Raw genomic sequence first — 18,116 nt, 5'->3', positions numbered from 1 at the left:
AGGAGGGAAAAGGAAAATAAATATTAAATTTTGAGTGTGTATCCGTTACTTTTCCATTGCTATGGTACAACACCATAACCAAGGCAGCTTATAGAAGGAAATGTGTATTTGGGCTTTTTGTTCCAGGCGGTTGGAGCCCATCAGCATCACAGGGAAGTGACATCATGCATAGTGGCAGGCCACCTGGGAATAAATAGCAAGAGGCTTTGAGACCTCAAAGCCCACTCCAATAACATACTCCCCCCATCAAGGCCACACCTCCTACAGCTACCCAAACTATCTGCCCAACTGCAGACTAAGCGTTTAAACTCCCAAGGCTGTGAGGTTCATCTTTTCCAAATCACCTCAGGTTGTGTAAAGAAAACAAGGGACCATGCATAGCGTGACCACAGCAGTGAAGTTGATGGCTTCTGTGATCCCTGCTGTCAAGTCTGCAGATCACCTGGACTTCCAACTAAAACTCAGTTCCCTGTTCATAGCCACGCCTCCTGATCTTGACAGTCTGTGTAGGTTGTTTCTGCCTCCTTTTCTCCCTGTGCGCAGGTGTAGAGTTTTATATGAGCATAATGAATTATTTGACTATGGCCAAATATGTGTTGTTAACTCAGGATGGTGGAATGGTTATGCAGCTAGATATGGAGTCTAACCATTTGTTTCTGTGTGCTAAACTAAAGTCAGCAATTTTGTCTCAACAGAAATTGGAACACCACCACCACCCTCTTTCCTGCCCCTTTGCCATCACAGTTGATGCTTTGGGACTTTTAGGGTATCTTAAATCCACAGGCGACTCTGTGTTTTATTACAGGATTTGTTTTGGCTTCCCAATGTGAACATCTGTTCTTTCCCCTCCGCCCTTTCCAGATGTCCCCTAGCTGTGCTGACCTCTGCACTGTGTAGTGTTGCCATCTGGTGGATTGTGTGTGACTACATCCTTCCCACCCTGCTGTTCTGTCTTGATGGCTTCAGAACACAGTAGCCATCCGGACTCTTTGACAGATAGTTTGCTGTGTAAGTGTCTTGTTCCCGTTTCTCTCCTGCCTTGCCCTGTTGTCCAGCGTGGTTTTTAAGGTGCATGTGTCTCTCCTTCTGGCTCTCCTGGCTGTTTTGGTTTGCTTATTTTCCAGGGTTCGCTTTCTGAATCTTTTCCATGAATGGCATGGTGGTAGCAGCAGGGGATGGGGCGGGACCTCAATGATCCTTTGAAGCCAAGAATGCTGAAAGATGACCCCCATTTTTGAAAGTTGTGCTAGTTATTTATGTAAGTGGACTTTGGAATAGTTCTCTTTCCTGTAGAAATGTTTAGGTAGTTGGGCTAATTAGTGTGACCTCCTTTCTCCCAGGGGCTGCACACACCTCTCATGTTCTGTACCTTGAGTGTGTCTCCAGTCACAAGGGTTTTATCTCCATTCTTACTTTAGCAAAGTTTGGGTTTGTAGTAGTGAGGACGGTAGCGTGATTTCTGCCCATGGAGCATCTCTCTTCAAGTCTCCTGTCGGTGGTGGTAGAGCATCCACGGTCTTGTCCCATCCTCCTCTGTGTTGAGTGAGACTAGGAGACGGAGCTGGCTGGCTCCTTCCTGCTCAGTTTTCCACCTGACAGTCTCTAGACTCTGCCTTCTTCCTTTCTCAAGCGTAGCTAGACTGTCTTTATTAGATTGTGTACCCAGGTTTGTAGTCTCTTGAGACCTGTCATCTTCTTTTCAGCAGAGTGTGGCGGGAAACGCCCATGTGAAGCACCACAGTTGAGGCCCACAGAGGGAGACTTTGTCGCACAGCAATAACACCCCATGTCTATTTGTTTTCCGTAACCTTTCTTCTGTTCATTCGAAAAACGACTCTTCTTGTCCCAGCTTGGACTTAGAAATTACCAAAGCATGCACAATTCCTTTCTAGGATCTCTTCCAAAGTAAAAGTGCATTGCAACCAACCCTGGTCCTTTGTGGCTCTGTTGAGTGTTTTCATATGACTGAGAAAGATAAAAAATTAATCAGAGTCAGTTCTTGAAGATTAAAGAAAACCTACTGAACACATTTTTGTTTATGGCATTTTCTTGAATATCTTAGGTGAATTTATAGTCTCACACTCATGTTTCTGTAGAATTTAAAAAAAAATTGTTTTGCCTTTTTTTATCATCAACTGAAGAGCGGTGATGCCTTTTATAGTTCTTCTCAGACCATTCCCAGTGGCCAGGATGTTCTGAGTGGGTGGAGTTGCTTCTAATATTTGTCTTCAGGCTCAGATGTCTTCAGCTTAAGTGTTGCTTCTGCTGGGGATTTCCTCCTTTGGCGACCTCTGCAGATAGTTGGGTCACCTGTACCTGGGGCTGCCACCACATTTCAGGGCCTAAGCAGGGCATTCCATTTAGCCTGCCTACTGATTTCAACTTACAAAAGCAAAAACTTTTCTGTAGCTGAGGCAAGAATTGTGTGATCTTTGTAGTCACAAGTTCCTGATCACTTTCTTCCAAAGAGCTTCATTTGTGGGTGACAGTTCAATCCTGCTCCATTGTGATGGGCCGTTGCTGTGAGCTGGTAAGAGAGCCTTGCCTAGCAACCGTTAAGACTCCATTAGCTGGTTGTCTGGAACCTTATCCAGAAAGCATTTAGTGTTCTATGTCTAGTGCATGCATGGGGACGGTGTTGCTAGAGAAGATTGGAGAGTTTTGTGGGGCATCATATAAAAAACTCTGTGGCAATGGTCCCTTAGAAAGCCATCCAGGCATTTGGAGGGTCAGCAGAACACACGTGGTCAATCATTTGTTTTTTTATTTTTGTTTTTTAAACTTTGGTGCGTGTCTCACGTTGTCACTCTCTGAGATCTGGAGCTACTGAGGCTCCATAGACACCACAGAGAGGGCACTGGTCTATGGTTTGGGCACCAAAAGGGCACAAAAAGGAAGACCAATGCAAATTTCATTGGTAAACATAGCAGAAAAATATATATTCTGCATATTGCTTGGGAAAAAGCCAGGTGAAGAGAGCAGGTGGCAGAGGAAAACACCTGAGTTTGACTTCCTTGCCCTGTCTGAGTTCACATTAGCCTCTTGCTGGTGATATGTCAGCATGGTCCTGGAGCTTCCCACTGTACTGATGTGCTAACTGCTCACTTGTGTCAGATAACCTGAGGCTTCTCTGGTGTGGTTAATGCATACTGAATTTCCTTCTGAGATTCAAAATTCCACAGAAATTAGTAGCCACCAATATCACTATTTCACGTTCATTTACACTATTTTATAGAAAAATTAATGCTCTAAAATATATTTTCAGTCAGCCTAAGAAATAATTATTGACTGAGTTGTAATTCTTTGTTTGTTTGCTTTCTGTTTTTTGAGACAGGGTTTCTCTGGGTGGAACTCTGGGTAGTCCTGGAACTTGCTCTATAGACCAGGCTGGCCTTGAACTCACTGAGATAGACCTGCCCATGCCTCCCAAGTGCTGGGATTAAAGGTGTGCAGTGCCCAGCCTTTTTGGGGAGGGTGGGGGGTTTGTAGTTCTTCGTTTTGTGTAGCACTTAAACTTTCAGTAATTTAAGAAACCAGGAGCAGATTTCCTGAGCAGGTGGCGCACTAGTTTCTTGGGGGTTTTTTTGTTTTTTGTTTGTTTGTTTTTTGTTTTTTTGTGCTCATGGTCTTACAGTATGGTAGTTACCCTCGCTTTTGACATCAAATGGTTTGAAATGGAGGAGTGACATTTCAGAAAAATCGAGTCTCATCTTTCTCTTTTGTCAAGAAGCCATAGAGGAAAATCAACTGTAAACATTGCCCAGAAACCTGGAAAAATCAACAGGTGGATTTGGTTGCCTTTATGCAAATTCTAGATTCATATCCTTAAGAAAGATAAATAAATATTTCCTCCTTGATTTGTATTAGCAGAAAGAAACTTTAGCAGTTGGATGGAAGAAGTAACATCACTATTCTGTATAGCCCAGTATGGGTAATTGTGATTGGAGACTGACAGAATTCTTTAAGGCGAGAGGCCTTGAAAGTTTCTAACACTAGGGATGTTGGATGAGGCTGGGCTGAGTCAGCTACTCCATCTTACTGTTATACATTACATATACATACTGAAGTGAGTCCTCATGCCCAATAAATATGCGGGATTATGATGTGCATCCTAAATTGTTATATCATTCCCTAAAAAGAACTTTCACTAAATCCTGTTTTGGGTAGCTGGGTTCATATCTTAGGACAGTTGGTTCCTTCCTGAGTCACATTTGTGTGTGCACCTACTGTGTCCACTTAGAGTATTTCAGGTCAGTTTTGTGGATTCAGCCAGGGCCTCCATTGCCTGTGAAGTTGCAGGGCTTTCAGAACAGCAGTGGGTTGGTTGACAACTCCACCTGTTCTCACTCTGTTGTGAGCCAAGCAGTGAGGTGTTTGGTTTCCATTACTGCGGGCAGTCCACCATCATCAGAACTTCGGAACCTGTGCTACATTGGGAGGACCAGTCGTTGTCAATCATCCTGGCCATGACAAGCCTGTGAAGCACACCCCTCCGGAGTTGAAAGTACTTACTTTTACTCTCTGGAGCTGGTCTCTTACAGATTGTTATTGGCTCTCCCGATTGTAGTGTGACTTCAAAAGGAGGGAGCCTACCCCTACCCCCAGACAGGGTTTCTCTGTGTAGCCCTGGCTGTCCTGGAACTCGCTTTGTAGACCAGACTGGCCTCGAACTCACTGAGATCCACCTGCCTCTGCCTCCTAAGCCTAGGGAGGAAGCTTTTAAGTCAATGTTTTCTCCTTACTTTAGCAAACGCTGATGGAGATAAATGAGTGCATGTGGTTCTGAAGCAAAGACCGGCCTGCCAACATCTTTTGATGTTTTCTGCTATTTTTTCCTCTGACAGTTTAATGAGAATTACTTATGGGGAGCATGCTTTGTGTGGCCTGTTCTATTTTATGATTTTTCCTCCTGGGCAGTCTTCTGTCATAAAAGGCTTTTAGGTTTTAACTAAGACAAGTTTCACAGCATTTAAGTGATTAACTGAACGTTTAGTAAATAGTTATGATACAGACAAAACTGAAATTTTGCTTTACCGTTATTTAAATTTTTCATTGGCATATAAAATTATTTGTTGTTTATTATATCTACTTTCTGCTCTGACCAGTGAATATTATGTAGCTGTTTTGCTAAGTTCATATTTTGACATTTTGAAATACGGGATTTATGACTTTGTGACTGAAATCTGAGAATCTGTTTTGATAGGTTTGACTAATAGATTCTCTGGTTTGTGAATTACATAAAATGCCAGGTCATCCATTTTCCAAAAGCAAAGTATTCTGGTTATCTCCGAATAACCTTCAAAGAAAAATGAGATGGTTGGTGTAATAATGTGCTTCAAGGTTTGTGTGTATGTGTGTAAGTGGCAAATGTTGATTGCACAAAATTCTTCAATTTGCAAAAAACAAATAATTGTATCAAAGTGCAAAATTGCCTTTCTCTGTCAACTATTTAAAAGTTGTTTTAGTGACTATAATCTTACCTTTTTCCAACTGTTTTCAGAGTAATTCTTCAGCCCAGTGTTCAGAGCTGTAAAACCCCTGAACCTAACCTTTCTGGCAGTGCAGGCATTACTAAACGAACCACCAGATCTGCTTCGGGGAAAAGCAGTCTTAAAAGGTGAGAAAAGAGTCCTACTCTGGAAGGCCCGTTTGTCTCCAGTTTACTCTCTTGGCCCCAGCTTCTGGGGCGGACATGAAGATAGGAGGAAGGTGGAGCTTCTGTGTTACTGGCTGTTCAGAGGACATTCCTCGTGTTGCAAATGCGGTCTCTGGCATGACGTGGGGAAGCTGAGGGCGTTGCCCCAGAACTCTTCCAGGGTGCTGTGTCCGTCTTGGAGGAAGCCCCTTCATGTCTGTCGGGTCGAGTTCAGTAAGTCATGGCAGAGCACTCTCCGGCCGCAGCCTTCTCTCTAAGATCCGCTGTGGCTGCTTCCTCTTCGATCTCCACAGTTATCACTCCTTTCATTTATGCTAGGCTCTGTTGAGAAAGTTTTCCACTGTCCCTGGATGTTTGTTATAAACCAAAGGCACACGTGTAATTTTTAAGCTGTTCTGAGACCTAGCCTCTGATGAGGGACGAGACCACACGGTCGCTGTTTCCCGCCCTTAGGTAGACAGCAGGAGCTTGGGCGCCATCTGCTGGCGGTGGTGCTGCTTCACTTTGAAGTGGGTAGCTCTGAGGTTAATCGCCGCCTCTTTTACCAGTCTCTCCTTTCATGGGAAGTCTTCACCCTCATCACTTACATCGGTGTAAGTTTGTCCCTGGTGAGGTCCACCGTCACTGTCTGTCCCATGAACTCTGTGTACTCGGGGTTCTAAGGAGTGCTTTTTAAGTTTTGTTCTTCTTCCTTGTTGCTGAGTCTTTTGTAAGATTTCACTACAGAGCTAAGAGTATCCTGAGAACAGGACAAAGAACCAACATGGTACTTGGAAATTGTCAGGCTCACACTGACTCAGAAGTGGGGATTTTATGTGTGTAGAGTGTTGGTGCCCACAGAAGCCAGGGAAATTAGACTCCCTGGAGCTAGTTAAGTATTTGTGTTCCTTTTATTTTGTGGTTCCAACCTGACAAGAAAATTAAAACACTGACAAAAGGTCAAATTTAGGTATAATAACATCGTGTCCAGGTGTTATAACAGGAAAATAGGAGATTGGCTGAGTTGTGTCAGATGAATCAGGAGCCATGGATTTACTCATTGATTGACTATTTGATTGATTGAGAGTGCTGGTGCTGGAACTCAGGGTTTCATGTCAACAAGGCAAGTGCTTCACTACTGAGATAAATCCCCAGCCCAAGTCATGTCTTAAAGAAAATTAAATGAGAGTTAAAGAAAATAAATGTGCCGTATTATATGAATAAAATAGTTAAAATGAAAAAAAGAAAATAAAAGCTCCTGAGAAAAGTAAGAAGAGTAAATAAGTAAAAGTCCCATGTAAAATCTTGAGGTCTAACTCCAGTTTGTAAATATGCATTATGCCGTATGTAGAGAAGTGTATTGCTGTATAATTATTTACGGTGTGCAAATGAAGCACCAGCAAACTCCTGTGCCTCTTGATTCCAGTTGGCAGGACAGTTAAGGTCTTAGATTCCAACTTTTCCATGAAGTGGAGGGAATTGGAATACCTTTTATGTGAAGTCAGACTCTCAGAAGTGCTCTGGGAATGGTGGAGGCAGGGAGCTTCATCAGCATAGCAAGGCCCAGGCCAGCCAGGGTTCTATAGTGAGACCTTAACTCAGAACAACCACCACCGGTCAGCAGGCGGTGGTGTTGACATTGTCGGTCAACCAACACCTCCTTTAGGTCTAAGTGACCAGGCTTTCATTACAGTCCAGCAAGACTTGCTCGTTTGATTCTCAGAAGTGGAGCTCTCGCCAGGCTTTGAATTGCATCATCCATATTCCCCTGAGGGGAGCTGACTGTGCACCAGTCTCTCTAGGTCTCTGGCTTCATGTGCCCTTCCTGTGGCCTCCACTTGTCCTCTCCGGAGAGCAGCTTCTGATTTTAGTGAGCTGTTCCCAAGGGCCTGGACTGGATGCTTTGAATAGTCTAAGCAGACTGCAGAGTAAATAAGCGGGGCTAAATGAACTGCCCAAAGTGCCTTTCAGGAATTTGGGGTAGTATCAGAAACCAAAACGGGGGTGGGGGATTGGGGCTGCTGTGGCCTATATTCATATTACCTTAGCTGTTATCATCACCAGCTTACAAAAGAAAGACACAACCGTGTATGTCGTTCCTCTGTTTCTAGAAAACAAGAATCAGAGACTTCCAGGCTATAACCTGCTGGGTCTACTGATTAAAAGTTTAGCTTTTGGTTGGAGGACATTAAAGGAATTAACATTGGTATATAATCTAATCCAGGAAAAATAGTCTCCCCTAGGTGTTTGGGTAATTCTGACATACTTAATTGAAATCTCTTCTCTTTACACAACAGCCACCCCCCCCCAAAAATCACATTTAAATCGGTATTGTACCCTCCTTCAGTGTCTGTCAGTCTACCCTCGGGGTGCAGGCTCACCAGGTCTCCTGGCTGTCTTGTGGGAGAGGCCCTCTCTGTTACAGGTCCATATGCTCATGCATCTCTTCGCAGTGGCCCCTGGGACTCCATTCCATATCCCCGTTTGTTTTCCTGGGCTTCCAGGATGGAGATTCTCCCCAACCTCACTTTGCACTGAATTGACTCATGAATTTTGACGTTTACCAAGAGACACTTCAACTTCAGAGATTCCACCCCCCCAACAAATCCTCTTAAAAGAATAGGGTGAGCGGTGAGCGTGTCAGGATAGAGGTGTTTGTTGTTGGAAGAGAAGGGCCTCTGTCATGGCTTCTCATGTCAATGCCCTCATGTTGTGTGTCCATCTGGACCAAATCCATGTCCAGACGGCATGGAGCATGCAGCCTGTGTGGGATAGAGAGGTTTGGTTCCTGCACTGGTGCCCTGTGTGGCTCCTGCTCCTTTGTCAGGCTCAGAAGGAAGTTTGTAGTCTCCACACTTTACACTCTGACCTCCTCTCAGGAGTGTAAATCCATTCCAATGCTGCTTTTCTGTGTTTCCACACTAACTCTGAAGCACCCTCTCAGAATGAGTCGGACACCATTGCACCTCCAGGTGGACCATTCACCTCATTGCTGCATGTTTCTAGAAGCTGTGGAGTTCCTTTTGTACGGTCCTTTCTTTTTCACTATTTCATCCCATTTTCTTTAGTCTGTCATGTCCAAGTGACCTTTCAAGTTGCATCTTTGGGAACCATCACTCTTCTGCCACCAAACCATCCTCATGCCTGTGGCTCAGGGCAGTTTGTACCTTGTTATTCTGTTGCATGCTGTGGTGTGGTGCTCAGGGTCCTTCATTACTCATCCAAACCATAAATAAGTGGGTCTGTGATCATCTCACCTGAGATGGACTTTTTAAGTCCTTGCTGTGAAATCTATGGCCATCTTTCCTGTCTCGGCCCCTGGGTCCTGTTCCATTGCTCTGGGATTTCATCTTTCATCCACCATCATCTCCAGAAGACCCAGAATGTTGACTCTCTATTTTTAAGTGCTGGTATTTGGAATTCCAGTTATACTTTCATTTGATTAGACCAGCCAATTGTCTTTGTACTCAGTACTCTTAAGCTCATGTCTGTAAAAACTAGACACTGAATTCAGATGTGTTTTCTGTTAGCCAAGTGAGGGTCACCTCCAGATCAGAAGCAGTTTTATGGATGAGTTTGTCTTTTCTTCTTTTTCTCGCTCTTCCTTTTTCTGTGAAAGTTGCCAATGGGTTTGAAACATAACAACACATTGTGAGAGGAAGGAAGAGAGGAAGGGTGAGTCAGGTTGATTTCTGGTGAGCCCAGAGGGGCCCTCCCTGCCCAGATCTCCTTACAGACAGGCCAAGCACTCTGAGAAGGTGGGGCTGCCAAAACTAGAAACTGCTTGAGGCGCTGGAGCTTTTTCTGTGACCATATTCTGGCCTTGGAACCACCCAGTAACCCCTCTCTCTCTTTCCGTTCTTCCCTCTTCCCCCACAGCCTGGCTCCTTGGAGGGAGAGGAGGAACGCTTTGCGACAAATGCCCGTGCTGGCGTTATGGTACCTTGCCTTGCTCTGCTGCCCGCGCCTGCGCCTGCTTATGTTTGTTTATTTTGTTTGTTTCTACTGCTTTTTTTTATTTAAGCGAAATTTGAACTTTCCTCTGCCCTGCCTTCCTCTCGTGTCTGCCTTCATGGTTGGTGTTGTCCTGTCTCTTCCAAAGAGTGTCAGATAAACCACACCAAGTATGCGCTTCTCCGCATGTCCGTGCTTGTCTCGTGTTGCCGCCCTTGTCTTCGGAAACTCTCTCTGGGACGCTTGAAAGTCTGCATGGTAAATCTTTTTCTTTTTTTCTCCTCAGTCCAGCCGTTTCAAGGACTAAGACAGTCTTGCGTTAAAGTTAAAAAAAAAAAAAAATCGCTGACCAGCACGCCAGGGAAGACTAGGAACAGAAAACCCCAACAGGATTTAGCCAATCGCTCTGAGAACAAAACAGACACTGCAGAGGCCTTAGTTTCTCTCCACATAAGAAGTTCATTCGATGAAGAAAATGTCCCTGGCGCCTCAGCCACGCACAGACTGTAGGGTGTGGTTGAACGTCTGAAGGCCCGACTCCCCCTTTGTAATCTCAAGCTGGACGAAAGCTGCTGTGTTTAGTCTCAGGTGTCAATGCCCAGCCCGCTGCCACCAGAGAGCTGTCGTCTGGTGAGCGTGGTACACGTGTGGTACACGTGTGTTCCTGTGATGGCAATCGTGTTCGCTGCTGGCCTTCAGAAGGATCTGATGAAGGTCTCTTGGGTATTTATTTTTTGTTCAGCCTGTGACCGCCGTCTTGTGATTAAAGATGAAAGAAGATGAGCATCCCTCCAGTGGTACCCTCCGTCTAAGACAGGATTTGGTACAATGTTTCACTTTGCTCCTGTTAATACTGTCGCAGTGTTCACTGTGTGAAGTACCCAAGCTGCTTGTCTTTCACCAAAGAGTGCTTTAATAACAATCTGTGAAAACTACATTTAAACACTGTTATGTGTTGCTGTGGTTACCAAAACATGCTAAAGAATGTTGATAGAGTGTTTGAACCTTTTCTCAGTTGAAAGGTTATGTTAGTCCTTCCTTGTGTCATTTAGGATGAAGATTTCAGGGCTGAGATCGCTCAGTCACATGTCAGAATTGTGTTTCCTCCAGTACATTAAAACCAAACAGCAGTGCTGATGTTTGGTGGCTTTAAAAAAAAAATGTTCACACTCTGTAGAGTCTTTTCTCTGTGCTGCTGTGGAGTTTTGTTTTTTGTATGATTCACAGTTTGATTTTAGCGGCAATTGCTTGCTTCTGGAGTTAGGCTGTTTGTATAAGAGAACTCACTGTTGCCTTTGGTTAGGGAATACGACTAGAAACTGTAGAGTGCCTTCTCCCTTCACCCCTGCTGGAAGCCAACAGCACCTGTGCCATGAAGCAATTGCAAAGCCAGAATTTATCTGTTGCCAAAAAGAAAAAGGCAGAGCCAATCATTAGAGAATGCTTCACAGTTGTCCTGGTTCCTCCACAGCAGAGGATAATGGTTTTTATTGACTCATCCCAGTTTGGAGACTGGAGAAATACAGTATTGAAAGCCATTGAGAGCCAATGCCTTCCTAAGACAGATGAATGTCAGGCGAGCAGGCAACCCCACTTGAAAAGTTGCCCTCCTTGTAGATGGAAAGAATAAGTTAAAGTCTGGTAAATTTAAAAAAAAAAATTGAAAAACATAGGATCCCCGTTTTAGTGTTTCTATTTTCTGTGGCTGACGGTGAGTTGGGGGTCTGGGGGTGTCGATGTAGAATCCACACAAAGAGCCCCTCCCCAGTCAGCTTTTAAACACTGGAGAAAGGCAGTTAAGATCTAGGTAGGAGGACATTTTATTTACTTGTAATGCTCAATCAAACTTCACCTGAGTCTAAAATAGCAACCTCGCAAGGTGGTTCTTCCTCTCCTGAGCAAGCTAGGCCTAGTACTTAGGAGACCTTACTTCATGTGAACCGAGCTGGATTTGCCCTGTGTATCAGGATGGGTGAACAGGGCCTGCCCACCGTGACTCATGGTGATTGAGTCTGGGAATAAAACCACTCGGGCGTCAGTGATAACCGCAGTGCTTTTTAGAAATTGCCCCTTTGTTTTCAGCTCCAATTGCTTCCACCGTGGCTCTTGCTAAAATTTCCTCTCTTGCTGGTTGCTTAGGAAACATGAGTTGGTGAGGACACATTCCCAGGAAAACCTGCTTCGTTCAGATGCTATGGTGATAGCTCTAGGGATGGACAGTCACCAGCCCTGACTGGTGGCATCTAGGGCCCAGGAGGTCTGGGTCTGACTAATAGAAAATCCTTCCTGCTTTGAATTAGTGGGCAACCCCTCCCCAGCTTCAACTACTCAGAACCTTCTGGGGCAGAAGACCCTGTTGCTACAGAGCATATATCAGTGGCTGTTGGGTGGAGGGACCCCTTAACTTAAGAACTTCAGATAGCTTTGAAAGTCATGAAGTCCTTCTCCAGCTGAATTAGAATTGGGAAGTATGCATACAGGCGAAGGGGAACTCAGACCCTCCAGAGTTCAGAGAGGAGTCTCCGCAAAGCCGGGCTTCAGGACTTACAGGCCCAGCTAGAACTCTGTTACCAAGAGGCAAGAAGGATGAGCCCTGAACAGCGCCACATTCAGTGGTAGCCGTATTGGTCACATGATGCTCTTCCTGAGAACTTTATAGCTTTAACTTGATCCCCCAAATGTAGCCCCTACCCATTGTCCTGCCCCATGCCCTACCTCCTCTCCCCTACGGGTGGCTTCTACCTCTTGGCTTGGGCACCGACAGGTCATGGAGTCTTTCTCAAGTGTTCTCATGAGACTCTTGGAGCGTTTTCAGGTCTAACAGACCTTTCCAGCTATCTAGGTAACTTTGTGCCTGGAATTCCTTAGGCCTCCGTTACCTTGAATCGCTGTCGTTTGGTGTGTGTCCTAGAAGTAACCGCTGCTTTTCTGCATATATTTTCTGAAAGTTCTTACCGGAGTTTAGAAAGCAGTTAGTCAGAAACCTTAAAAATCTATTTTCTTTAAGATTTTTCTTCCACTGAAATGTCCTAGTGAGGTTAGCGACCGCTGTTGCATTTCTCCTTAAATCTGAGTGTTCCCCCATGTCACTGAGTGGAAATAATACTACAGATGTGTTTTTTAAAAAAAGACTTGCCTATACTGTATAAGAATTACCTCCTTAATGATCCAATAGAACTCACTGTGGATAGACATGCCCATCAGATTAAAGTACCGCAGTTTTGAATCCATCGTTTGAAGACTTTATTGTATGCTTGTGTGTAGATGATTAAGTGAAGTTAAAGTGTAACTGATGAATCAGTATTTGATCAATCATTGTCTTGATATTTTATTAAATTGTATATTTCTAATCATATTTTTTAAAGCTGAGAGAACTGGTTGGATGTTTATTCTCCTGAAGGTATTTTTAAGACAAAGCTTCACCGTAGCCTGTAAACTTGGCACATACATGTAGTTTTTGATACTTCTTGTTGCATTTGAAAATCTTGTGTATTGTAAAATGGTTTTATACAAAATACTAAATGGTAGAAATTGTATAATTTACAATCATATAATTAAAAATATTAAACAGTTTTTGACTTATTGCGTCCACTTACTGAGCAAAACCAGTAGATAGTAATTTAAATATAAAATGGATTTGATTTTATTTTTTTCAAGACAGGTTTCTCTGTAGTTTTTGGAGCCTGGTCTGGAACTCACCCTGTAGACAGGGCTGACCTCAAATTCACAGAGTTCTGCCTGCCTCTGCTTCCCAAGTGTTAGGATTAAAGGCGTGTGATTTAATTTTTAGCTTGGAAGGGACATCAAAACAAAATACTACAGACTGGGTGGGACAAGTAAAGAAAAAATATTCCCTTAGTGCCGGAAGCGCAAATCTCAAGATGAAGATGTCAGCAGGGTGGGTTTCTCTTGAGGTTGCTGTTCTTGGGTTAATGATGGACCCTTCTCACTGGACGTCCTCTCTGTCTGCTCGTCCCTGGAGTGTCTTATGAGGTTACCAGTGAGAATGGATTAAGGCCACGGTAGTGGCTTGCCTTCACCTCTTTAAAAGTCCTGCCCCTAGATGTAGCCAGTTGTAAGGCACAGAGGGGTTAGGGCTTCACGACTTAGTTTCTAGGATGCACAGGATGTGAGTGAGTGAGGGTGCCTGCTATGAAATCATACCACACTGGACAACTTGGAGATCAATGGCCTGGAGGATAAGAGTCAAGAACAGTAGGTGTGGGGCCTGTAGGCCACGGATCATAGCTTGCAGCCTGGCTGCCCGCATAGCTGGCAAAGCCCTTTATGTCTCAGCTCCCTGGGTTATCTGCTTCTTGTGTGACCCGGAGCCACACGGTCTGTAGTCTCCACAGTGATATTCCTTCGCTAGGGAACCAGATAAAACAGTTCATGCAGAGTGTTCCCCACAACTGGAACACAGGTTTGCGGAGGTTATTTTGTACCTTGTAGCACAAGTGAATGTCTGATAATGTAGCCTGATTTTAGATTATAACTCCCATATTTCTGGTATCTTTGGTATGTAACCTCATGCATCGGAATGGTGTGATTAGTTCACATTGTCTTTGCCTGAAGGTGGGAATACACCCAAAGCAGGCAAGTCTCTGGCAGTGTCTTGTTCAGAGCCCCAGCGAAGGGAAAGCTTAGCAAAAGGGGCTACCAAGATGGTCCAACAAATAAAGGCATTTACCACACAGGCCTGCCTGGTGACCCAAGATCTATCCTAGAAGCCGTAGAAAGGTAGAAGGAAAGAACTCGATAGAACTGTCCTCAGCCCTCTACAGGGTGCACACGCTCCCATCCCCAACACACACATAAACATTTCCTTTTAAAGAAGCAAAGCCAGTTTTCAGGCCTGTGTTGGTAAGAGCACGGGGGAGCAGTTTGATAGAATCATCCAGAGTCCAGACTGGTTGTGTATAAAACAATCGACTGGAATCGAATCATCCTACCTAGATCTGTTTCTACTTCAATAAGATGGGGATGATAATATTTCGAGTTAACACCATGAGCCACTCAGTGCAAGTGCTTGGCATGTACTAATCTGTATTATGTTCAATTAAAAAATATGAAAATATTGCTATAATGCTTTTCAAATGGATAGTAACAGCTCCCGTTGGTAGCTGTGGAGACATGGATGAGCTGGCTAGTCAGATAGCAGGATATTCCGCTCCCCCGCCCCCCGCCGCACTGAGGCCATGGGATGGCTTCCTTCTTTTATCCAGATTTGAAGTGTTTTGTTGGTGACTGACACAGTATGACCCTGTTTCCATCATGTTTGTTGTGGGAGGAAGATGGACCCTTCCAGGCAATCTGTACAGTCTCTTCCCTCGCTCCCTTTGTGAGGGCACTGGTTCACGTGTGTGGAAGTCCTTAGGGGCTGCCCAGTACCACGCCTGCAGTTCTGCCTTGTTTCTAATGGAGTCTCATCTCTTTGTCAGCCAGTCTGCATGGCTTTGACGAGCTCATGGATGACCAGTGTTCTGTCCAAACGGAATCGGCCAGGTAAGGAGGCACTTGGCCTGGAGGACCAGATCTCATAGGGCTGCCTGCTACCAGTGCTCACAGAACAGCACATTTTTAAACAGAGCCTCTGGTGGGAGAAGGCGGGGGAGGAGGCTGGGTGGGTGCTGCCTTACTAGGAGCGAGCTTCAGATAGGACAATTCTTCCTTGTGTGGGACTCTAGATGATGCTGGGTGTCTGGCAGTCCCACCCACACCTCAGTGCCAGCCAGACTCCCAACCATTGGACAGCCCCAGTCCCCTCCTCTCCCATTTCTGCCCATATCAGGGGATTCTGCTGCCTCGCCCCCAGGATGACTAAGTGCATACAGAGCTTTTGTTGGAAGCATCAAAGCTGCCGCCCAAGCACTCTGGATCCTGCTGAAATAGGGATTCCTTGCCCTTTCTGTTCTGGTCTAAGACCAGTGGGATAAGAAAAGACGTCACTTATAGACAGTGGAAAAGCAGAGCTTCTGAGGACCAAATTCTAGGGTGGGCTTTGGGTTGTCTAGTCAACTACCTTCCTGCCTGATCCTAGATGTCTTCACGTTAACCTATATCTGTTATCCCTTGGAGATGGGGAAGGTCTTCTGAGGTCCAACTGGAGGACATAGGAAACACCTTAGGCAGGCAGCAAGTCCTCTGGCATTGTGGATTGGCAGGACATGGTGGGAAGGGAGCTAGTGGCGGCCATTGTTTACTTATCCGGAGGGACATTCTGCAAGGGTCTCATTGGTCATGCTTTGCTATGAGCACAGTGGCTGGCCCTGGACTTGGTGGGGGGAGGTAGGAACAGGTTTGAGAACAGCTTAACCATCTCCTCCTTTTCCAGTGATAGCTGGCTGTCTCGGGCTGTAACCTTTCTAGACCGGCTTTTGATATGGCTCAGGGTCCGCAGGGCCTAGCCCTCCGGAGATCTCTCCTGACTACAGTGCTGCGCTCCTCACTGCGAATCTTGTACAATGTAAGCCTATTTTCTCAGGCTTGTGCCTTATCCTCCCAGCAAATGTGTCTGCCTCGTTCTTCCAGTATTGCCACTGGGTGTCACATCGGCTCTGTTGGTGGGTGAGAAGGGAGCCCAGTTGACAGCCCTGGGGTAGCTGCTCAGTTCCAAGCCCAGTAGGGCAGTGCCACTTGAACCCTTTCAGGTGGATGCCTCCTGTGGACAAAAGACCCTCAACTTCTCCAGCGTGGCTGGTTCCACAGGTGCACAGCATGCCTGGGAGAACCACCTGCTTGCCTGTTACCTCAAGGCCTTATGGGATGCTCAGAGAACATCCTCGGCAATGTTCACAGCTGTCATGGTTCACTTACCTCATAGACCACCTGGTATTATTTCTTCCCTTTCTGCCCTTCCAAAAGCCTCTCCGTGGTCCCATTACCAATCTGCATTCCCGAGCACTTGGGACTTTATTACTAAAGATCTTCCTGTTGCTGTCCCATGAGGCCATCAGCTAGTGTCTCCGTGGGCCACCAGTACACTTCTGGGGTTCATCAGGAATGAACACACAGGTACTCTTGGTGCCTTTGGTATTTAACAACTCCCAGAATTGCCTCTCTAGTCACCTTGACGTATAAATGCTTCTGTGTCCGCAGCTACAGTTGGCCATCTACAACTGGGCATTCCTGCGAAGTGCTTTAAAGGCTTCTGTGGCTCTGCCCTGTTAATTGGATCTGCTAGGCCCACGGGTGGTTCTCTGGGTTGCAGGCACCTCTGTGTTTTGATTAGGGACATTCCTGTTACCAAGTATCTGGTAGCCTTGTAGCCTGGGCAAAAGTTCTAGAGCAGAGATGGATGGGGTTGAGGCATCAGGAGCCACTAGGACCTTAAGCCTGAGCTCTCCCCTTGGCTCCTAGTCTACCCCAGTACCTCTCTGGTGGTGGTCCTTGGAGTGGCTAAAACAAAAGCATGCCACAAATACTCCAGGATTCCTATGTCCCAGTGAGGTATACATAGTCCTTTGTCTTTCAGTTACAGTGCCTAGAAAGAACACTGGGCTCAGGGAATGGAGCCTTTATCTGCCTTGGGCTCTTCCCATGGTGGAGGCACCCATGCCTGTGGGTGGTCTGAGTTGTATTGTTTTCTTTTAATAGTAATTCTGGTGGGTCAGGATACAATGCCTTAAGGGAGAAATGACGTTAGCACAGACTCAGAGGAAAAGTGTCTTGGTGTGGACTTTGGTCATCAAGAGTTCTGTATCTATTTAAGGACGGTTTCATCTATTTAAGGAAAGTTTCGGTGAACCCGTCTTTTTTTTCTTTTTTCCTTAATCCTTTCCTTTACCATATAAACATAGGTGACTACAAGACAGTGCCCAGCCAAGCTTTCGGTGCTCGGGGTCCACTCAGGGTTGTACCTACGGCCACAGTGGGAGCAGATTGGACCCTGGGCAATTGATCCTCACAGGGATGGGTAGGAGGAAATATGGGCGGACCTTGCCTCTCCTTGTACTGCATGGTAAGCCTGCAGTGGGCAGCACGTATTCACAAGAGAGTGTGGTCAGTTTTCCCACCTTGGGACAGGTTCTGGCTCTTTAGCCTTGCCTGCACATGAGGAACTAAGCGCTGACAAGACAGTGTTCCAGACCTGCTGAGGCCCTTGCAGCAGACATTCCTAGTGCAGCAGCAGCTTCTGGTTCCCAAGCGCCTTACGCTGTCACTCATCCAGAGACAGGAAACGGCTGTTTCAGCCACGCTTTCCTATTTAGATGTGTTGGCACGGCTCATGCCCCAGCAAGGCAAGCAGAATTCCTTTGCCCAGCTATGTCCCACAGCCCTGAAGTCTGAAACCACTTGGTTCAGAAGTGACACACACACAGGCCACCCCTGAAGAGACAAGGTTTCTTTGGTGGTTAATCTGCTTGGGTTTTAAGTTATTGGCCAGAATCACTGGTTGAGAGTGACCACCTCATGACATGTTTCTCCCAGTCCCCCAAAGGAGTCTGGCAGGCAACTTTGAGCCTAGGTTCTATTTTGGGTATACATCCATGTAGAATGATCTTGCTGATGGCTTTCTCTGCCCTTG

General features: G+C 45.6%; 1 protein-coding gene across 10 annotated transcripts in view; it reads left to right on the top strand.

The window, feature by feature from the left end:
• Cdc14b (cell division cycle 14B) overlaps positions 1-16,085 on the top strand; it is an 82,332-nt gene extending 66,247 nt beyond the window's left edge. For 3 of the 10 annotated variants that reach the window (XM_048447598.3, XM_085699655.2, XM_085699654.2), the window contains exons 13-15: positions 5,501-5,617; positions 9,515-9,574; positions 9,876-13,162. In XM_048447598.3, coding sequence (XP_048303555.1) covers positions 5,501-5,617; positions 9,515-9,574; positions 9,876-9,912 — 214 coding nt within the window. In that variant the 3' untranslated portion in view covers positions 9,913-13,162. Of the gene's footprint in view, positions 1-861; positions 1,009-5,500; positions 5,618-9,514; positions 9,575-9,875; positions 13,163-15,034; positions 15,095-15,923 lie in introns of those variants that run through there. The other 7 variants (XM_048447599.3, XM_048447603.3, XM_048447601.3 and 4 more) reach the window with 5 other exon arrangements.
• Positions 16,086-18,116: the final 2,031 nt, after the last annotated feature.

The sequence above is a fragment of the Myodes glareolus genome, chromosome 14 (assembly GCF_982192425.1).
Source record: "Myodes glareolus chromosome 14, mMyoGla1.1, whole genome shotgun sequence".
NCBI lineage: Eukaryota > Metazoa > Chordata > Mammalia > Rodentia > Cricetidae > Myodes > Myodes glareolus.
This window is presented reverse-complemented; position numbering and strand designations above follow the sequence as displayed.